At 42.1% G+C, this 8,166-nt stretch overlaps 1 protein-coding gene across 1 annotated transcript; it reads right to left on the reverse strand.

Moving 5' to 3' along the window:
* Positions 555-7,925, reverse strand: LOC8072933 (putative phospholipid-transporting ATPase 9). Its single transcript, XM_002438327.2, has 11 exons — positions 6,536-7,925; positions 4,491-5,836; positions 4,295-4,405; positions 3,944-4,220; positions 3,754-3,842; positions 3,556-3,664; positions 3,135-3,347; positions 2,907-3,032; positions 2,729-2,827; positions 2,100-2,291; positions 555-1,631 (listed from the first exon to the last, which is right to left on the reverse strand). Exons 1-11 carry the CDS (start codon positions 6,929-6,931, stop codon positions 984-986), a joined length of 3,606 nt encoding a protein of 1,201 aa, XP_002438372.1. The 5' UTR covers positions 6,932-7,925; the 3' UTR covers positions 555-983.

Here is an 8,166-nt window from a genome sequence, read left to right on the forward strand (position 1 = left end):
GGTTCACTTATTCATTTTTCATATAGTAAGTAAGACGTGTATTTATCTTAGGCCTTGTTAAGTTCACCTCAAAACCAAAAACTTTTCAAGATTCTCCGTCACATCGAATCTTGTGGCATATGTATGGAGCATTACATATAGATGAAAACAAAAACTAATTGCACAGTTTGTCTCTAAATCGCGAGACGAATCTTTTAAGCCTAGTTATTCAATAATTAGACAATGTTTGTCAAATAAAACCGAAAGTGTTACATTGTCAAAATCTTAGATCTAAACAATGCCTTAGTTGCAGACAAATTTGTTTTTGCCATGCTGGCAGCTGGCCCACAATTAACACTTGAATCAAATCAGGAAGTGTTGCTTTCACGTAAATGTGTTTGTCCTCCAAAATGCACATTTTTCTTCCACTTCTTAATCAGTAGTACAAACAAAAGAATAATTGTTTTCTTGGAAAATTGGACAAGTATACGAATGATTATAGCGAGGGCACAAATGCACTTCCTTTGTGGCCTCCCCATATTTGGCAAGTCATGCAAATAAATATTTGAGGCCAATTTTAGATTATATAAATCACCCATTTATGATTCTTTCCAAATAATAAAGCACGAAAACCACTCAATCAGAAGCCTTACCATTATTGTTTAAAATACACTTGAGAGACGGCAGGCAAGGGGGGGTAAAAAGGAATAAAACACTACCAATCTGGTTACAAGCATCTACATGTGTAAGAGAAGCAGGAAAAGAAAAACCACAAAGCCTTGGACTACTAAAATTGAACTTTACAGCAGGTATTCACTTTGCCTCCTTGTGACCTATCTAAGCAATCTGTGGTCTTGCTCTATCATCTGAACTGGAACAACTCCCATGACAGGCATCATAGAAGCAGCAATCCAGGAACATCCCAAGTTCCAATCAGTTCAGCCGTCGTCTTGCCGGAGACAATATCCTATAAGCTGTACAAAACACAAAATCTACTGACAATGCTACTCCTGAACTTCTAGCTCTGTCTCCTTTGTTATTTGCATAGCCTTGCCATCACGGCGAGCAGAGATACCAACCATCCTCTGCTGCGACGACGTCCGGTGTCGTGATGACAACTGCCTTGCCACTTCTGGATCTTCAGCCTTCCCCAAGTACCGTTTCCACTGAATCTTGTTGTGGAACATTGGGAAAAAACGGATCTGGATCGCGGCATAGCTGAAGTAGGGGACAAGTGTTGCCATCACAACAAAAAGTGTCACCAACCAAAATGAGAGGGCTGGGGCCAGCTGTTCGATGAAGACCATGTAGGCTGTAGTTGAGAACCTCGGGTTTATGGCACCATAAACCAAGAGGAAGAGGTACCATACTGCAATGCTGCCCCATATGAATATGTGCTGGATTATGGTGAAGTAGTTCACAGAGAGAGCCATTTGACAGTTGACAACCCATACAACACAAGTGTACATGACGACACCTAGAGCATCCAAGCCCGCAACTTGACCATCCTGACGGAACGCCTGGTCCTCAAAGGAAGTGATGCAGAAGAAAAAGATTAACACAGCATTCATAACACCATTAAGCATCCAGCCAAGTATCCGACGCCAACTGAATAATATATTCTGCACTCCTTCTTGGTATAGCTGTGGATACTGCAAAGGAACAGAGAACAGAAAGGCAAGTTAAAAGATAGGTAACACAAATGCATAAGGAGTGCGCCCCAACTCAAGTGCTTTGTGCATTCAAATAACTTGAAAGATAGTGTTTCCTTGATTCATTCAATATGGCAGTGAAACTGGGACTTCAAAAACCCCCAAAAATGGTACTTATAAAGGAATTTTTCACAGGTTAAAAACCCTTATATTAACAGAAAGATAGTTCTTAAATAAACTGAGAACATATATACCATAAAAAAAATCAACAGATCAAAAGTGAAAGAAACCTTATATCCAGAGGAAAAAAAAAGACAAAATTATGTAGCTTCTCTACCCCAAGGGTAGAAAGCACACTTTCTTCAGAAATATATGGTAGAAGTATATTTGACAGGGCAGTAGGTAACATATCTAAATTTGTCTACTCCAATCATTTTAATTACCAAAACTGTTTAAATATTGACGTACCTGTATGCACAGCCTGGCAGACACATCCTGGTCAAATACCCCCAAAGCAATGACAGGAAGGGAGGTGAAGAAAACATTATAGAGTGACAAGAACCAATCATTATAAGCTGGCTTCCCGGAGAAAGATGCAAATGCTTCATACAGAAAGATAGTGACACCAAAAGTAACATTCTTGTAGAAGAAATAGCATATCTGCACATCAACCCACAAAATTATTTTATCAAGACTTGAATTACGAAGCCTGAATAGTAGATCAAAATAAATGTTTGGGGCCAAGAGATGAGAAGCATGTAGTCTAAGTCCAAAGCCAAAAATGAGTTGGCGTGGTTTGTTTTTACACTTATTGTGTGTGGAGAGTTGTCAAGGGCCTCGTTTCAACCCTGGTTGGGAGTGAGAGTAGGTGGGCCTGACCGCCTGACCATGGCCATTTTGTGTCTGCTATGTACTTTGAAACTTGCTTTGCTGGTGGTGTTTTGGGACATGTTCCAGAGCCCAGGATCGCTCTGATTTTTGGAATGTTTGGTGGTGCAAACATTATACTTGTGGTATTTTTTTTTTCTTTTGGTAATGAAATTTCTGGTTCATCCTGTGGAAAAAAAGATTAAAATCAATGTAAATGGCAACTATACCATCACTGAAATACGCCGGTAACACCAATGTCCATGCACCAGAAGTAGCCGTTCCAAGAAGCGGAATTGCGCAACAGCAACATCACTAGCCATGACAGCCTAGATCATAAGAAACAAATAATAAGAAAAGAAATCATGGGCACATTTAGCAAAAGTTATACAGCATCGAATTAGTAACCTGCATTCCTTCAGCACCACTGATGCCAACCCCTATGTCAGCTTCTTGAAGCATGCCAACATCATTTGCCCCATCACCTATTGCTAAAGTCACTTTATGTGTTACTTCTTTAACAAGTCTTGTAACCTGGAATTGTTGCAAATGTTTTTGCATGTATGCTCTAGAAGATATACACTTTGAAAGTACATAGAAAAGAGACCGGAACTTAAAAATAGAAAGAAATCTGACCAGTGCCTTCTGTTTTGGTGAAGATCGGCAACATATTACTGATGCACACTTGATAGCAAGATCCAAGAACTTCAACTTGACATCATCTTCCAAAGCATAAGTTAGTGATTTACCATCAATGATTAGTGCGAATGATGCAGTGCTGATTTGAGTTGAAGGTGGAATTTGTTTGATTCCATCCTCTATCTGACCCATAACCTTTTGCTTTGATGCCTGGAGAGCCAACAAAAAGGGTGTAATTAAGATGATGTTGATTGATTTTGTTCTCAATTAATAATTTTGAATGTATGCCTTGTTACTCTTTTCAAGCATTAGAGCTATGTGTAAATATAGGGCATTTCAACATTGACATTGTTATATGTAAAATGACTGCAACATGCCTAATGCTTCAAAAAGGCAGGTAACGAAATCAATTATTCACCTTAGAAATTTTTTGTTTGTCACCATCTTTCTCTAACGCGATGATGTCAGGTTGTTCCAGTGTGACAATTATCTGTGTCATGCCTTGTCTAAGCAGGCTACATGCAAACCTGCAGATGGAGAAGCTCATCAATCAGAAAAGGAAATAGTCCAGTTGAAATAAAAAGTTCCTATTTCGATGCAGGCATATAATGCTTACCCAATATTGATAGCCGTCTCCATCTTGTCACCTGTCAGGACCCATATCTTAATTCCAGCTTGTGCAAGCTTGTCTATGCATTCAGGCACCTGAATATGTACGTGCATATGAGTACATGAACAGGCAAGGTCCCTAGAAAGCATACAAAATAAGATGCGGAACAGGAAGGCTTATCTACAAAAAGGCATACCCCTTGCTGGAGCTTATCTTCAACTGCAGTAGCACCAAGAAGAATCAAGTCCCGTTCAATGCTATCAGCAGCCTGCTCAATTTTTTCATCTCTATCAGCACTTAAAGATGCTTTGGCAGCGTTCAATTTTTCATTGAATTCCTTGTACTCTCTCTCATCTAAGACACGATATGCTAGAACCAAGGTTCTTAGACCAGAGTCAGAATACTCATTTATGTGTCTTCTTGTTTCATCTTCAAATTTTCTTCCATTTGGTGAAAGCCTTCTGAACATCACACTGTTCACAGAGACTACGATTAAGAAGATGATCTGTGACTAAACATTGAAATCTAGTATAAATAGAGCACTAACCTGTCTGCGCCCTTGCTGAGAAGTAATATCCTTCCCTCTGGTTCCTTGACAATCACAGACATCCGTTTCCTTGAACTACTGAACTCCAATATATTTAGGAGTTCATACTTTCTGCAACAGGATGTAAAAGAATCAGGATTAGTACTAAGGAAGTAAGGATAATCCATAGAGGAAAGAGCACAGAAATTTGACTTACCGTTTCTCAACAACATTTTGACTTGGATCCCGTTCACGAACAATTATAGTTGCCAGCGACCTCTTGTAAAACTCAAACCCTAGTTCTCTTGCTGCAATAACAAATGCAGCTTCATCAGGGGACTCAGCTTCATATGAAACCTTCTCATTTTCGTCTATTTCAGCAATGCAAGTGTGGCAGATGGCTAGGAGCCGGAAAAAATCTCTTATCATATCTGTGTTAGGCTCATGAATCCAATTCCCATCCATTATTCGTGGATCCTTGAAATTGAACCCTTTAACATGGGGACTGTTGTTGAAATTTTTGTCTTTGTGGTCCCCTTTTTCAATGTCATCATCTAACCTGGCACCTTTCCTCATAGCCATAGCTCTCTCAACTTCAGTGACACCCTGACCATAGGCAGTGCCAGCAATTGAACACTTGATGAACTCCATCATGTTGCACGTCAATGTTCCAGTCTTATCGGATAGTATTGTATCAACCATCCCTAGTTCTTCATTCAGATTCGAAGTACGAGCATGAGTTGGCTTATCTGATTCTTCATGATACATTTCAATATCCTGGTTGATGAATACAGCTTGCAAGATCTTGACCATCTCAATGGATATATACAAAGAAATGGGGATGAAGTAGCTGTACAGCATCAAGGCCGTCAACAAATGAAAGAAAGATGCCAGAGCTGCTCTCTTTGGATCATAGAATACAGTAGTAGCATCTGGCCGAAGATACCACCGTTTGAGCTCACCATCTCTTAGGTCCTCTTTGGTCCAGATCCCAAAGAAGACAGAACCAAGTAATGCAATCATGAGTAGAGAAGACATCAGAAGGTAAATAATTTTATCCATTTTCTTCTCAACCTTACTTCTTTTAGATGGTGGTTCGGTTGCATTTTGCATCACTTTTGTATCATGACCTGTGAAGATGACAGCCCCATATATGTAGTCTGTGTTCCGTAGTTTTGAGTCCCGAAGAAGAAGCTGTAGGGGTGACAGGGGATACTGCTGGCCTCTCCATTCCATTGAACCGACAAAGGAGTAGAGGTTCGCATTTGGGTCTTCACATTTAATTGTTTGTCTGATTTCCCTGAACTTTATGTCCTCCTGTAAATCCAATGTCACCTCGAGAGCTTGTTTAATTTTCAAATTTGTTTCACCATCGAGGTTCATGGTCTCTACATAACAGATTCCATCTGGATAGTTAGATGAAAGTAGAATCATATCAGCGGGAAAGAAATTATCCTTCTCCACCTTTATTACATCTCCAACTTTGATATTCTTCCATTTTGTCTCTTCAAAATGACCATTTCCCCTATGCACTTTGACTATCCGATTATTGAGCTCGTGATCCTGGGTGATGTAGTTGCATAGATCTATTTAATATACCAATGGCATGGAAAGTTTACATAAATATTCAAATTAACTAAACTACAGTAACACAGTCAATGGCATCCAATACCAGTAAAATAACATCAGATAAACTATTTGATCTTGTAACAAAGTTAATTATGCCACACCTTGATTCACAGTCACAGATAAGCTCAGCATTTATATATAGAGAATAAAGGTGACTTCTTGCAATATTAAGTGCTACAGTTAAGACTAAAAACTATTGCTACATCATGACGCACAGCGACACAAGTAGAATGGACAACTGTGAGTATAATCAATAATGAATCACATGGTCAAAGCACAAGCATGAAAAATGATCAAATTAAGAATTTAAGTTTCAGACACCAAAATACATGGTAATATAGCTCAGTGAATTGTTCATAATAAGTACTCATTGTTTGTAAAAGTCATGAATGTATATTATTTCCCCAAAACCCAGATATGTATAGAGAATGAACCCGACAATCCCAGCACCAAGAAACAGGAAGCAAAATCTGTACCAATTTATTATACAGTATATGAAATAAACATTAAAATAAGTAAAGCAATATGAGCTAGTGTTTATTCAAAACACAAGGGTCATGTCATGACTTGTGAACAAAATTCAGTAAATAATATTACAGCTAGGATGTAAACAAAAGACCACAAGAATGATACCTGTTGTTTCCTCCGCCAGTCCTCAACCCCTTCTTTTGCCATGGTGGCTACAATCACGACACAGAGCGGTGCAAGTGCGCTCACTGCAGTGTAAGGTGCGAGTGGAGTCAAGGCAAGGATACCAGAGACAAGGAAGTAGAAATTGGCCACCCTCCTGAACTGCTCGAAGAGGGACTTGGGCAGGAAGGTGGCCAGAGTGTACTTTGTCGTCGACACTTCATTCGTCGGGTAACTGAATCCCTCCTCTTGAAGCCTATCAGGCTCGTTGACGTACACGACTCGGGAGAACCCGACTGTCCCAATCCGTGAGTGATCATCACTAGAGCTCCTGTGACAACGCATGAAAGTCAACAATGTGCTGAGCTTGAGCTTCTCCAGCCTCTTGCTCGGCGCCATTCCTCCAGACTCCACTGAATCACTGCACCAAAGCTACTCCCAGATGCCCCCAAGAAGTCGACAAGGCCAGAAGCTCAGGGTTTTTGGACGCCCGCCTAGCAGCCAATTCGCTCCAATCTTGTCCAAATCAATCTTACTGCAGAACGCGAATGGCAACTCCCTCGGAAGAAGAAGAGGAGCTCAGCTCAGATTCGAGCAGCAATGGTCTCCAAGGAAGCACCTCGCAATAAATTCCAGCTCCTCTCCCACCCAACAACTCCACCCCCCACCAACCTAAAAAAAGCAAATAAGGGAGAGGGACTGAACCGAGACCGAGAGCCGCCCCAGGCCCTCCTCAGCAGAGAAATCACCTCTTCCCAGTCGCAGGAACGAGAAGACGTCAGCACTCAACAGCGCGGCGCCTCGGAGATCCCGGCGTGCCGCCGCGGCCCTGCGCTCCGGAACCGCGTCGTCCTCCTCCGTCCCGCTACGCCAAGACGCCAAAACTGGGTCTTGAGTCGGGAACAGCGGATGCCTCGATCCATGCGGCGCCCGGCTTTCCCGCGGCGCTGCGTTTGTGTCCTGCTCCCCAAGGCAGAAAACGGCCTAAGGGAGGAGGATTAATAGGTGGCGGGAATCTGCCTTCCCGCGGGGGCGGCACGGCAATGCGCCCCGCGACGCAGGCGAGCGGCACGGAAGGCACCCAGACGGGGGACCCCGCCTCAACTCACGCCGGGGCGGCTCGGGTTCCGTTGCCTTGCCACTTTCCGACGCCGAATCGTGGGACGCGGGGAAGGGAAGGAACCTTGTGTGGCTCCGGCCTCGGGAAAATTCGAAGCTTTGGGAAGGAGGAGACGGACGAGAGGGGCGAGGTCAATGGAGAATGGAAGGGAGCAGGCGCCGCGCGGGCGTGCAATGCAATGCCGACCAAGGGGAGGGGGGAGGACGTGTGCGATGGGTTTGGTAGTTGGTGGCGTCGCTTGTCGCCTCTTCCTCGTGGTGCCTCATGGTGATTGATCAGCTGCATCTGCTGCTGCTGCCCCTTCAAATATTTTTTCTTTCCAGTGTGTTCGCCTCTGTATTATACTTCTTCCGTCCCAAAAAGAATAACGTTTTTTAGTTTCAGACATCGTGTTTGACCGTTGGTCTTATTCAAAAATTTTATGTAAATTATAAAATAAATTAATCATGGGTAAAGTATCTCTAATAATAAAATAAGTCTTAACAAAATATATATTAGTTATGTAAAAATTTTG

This window comes from Sorghum bicolor, chromosome 10 (assembly GCF_000003195.3).
Source record: "Sorghum bicolor cultivar BTx623 chromosome 10, Sorghum_bicolor_NCBIv3, whole genome shotgun sequence".
NCBI lineage: Eukaryota > Viridiplantae > Streptophyta > Magnoliopsida > Poales > Poaceae > Sorghum > Sorghum bicolor.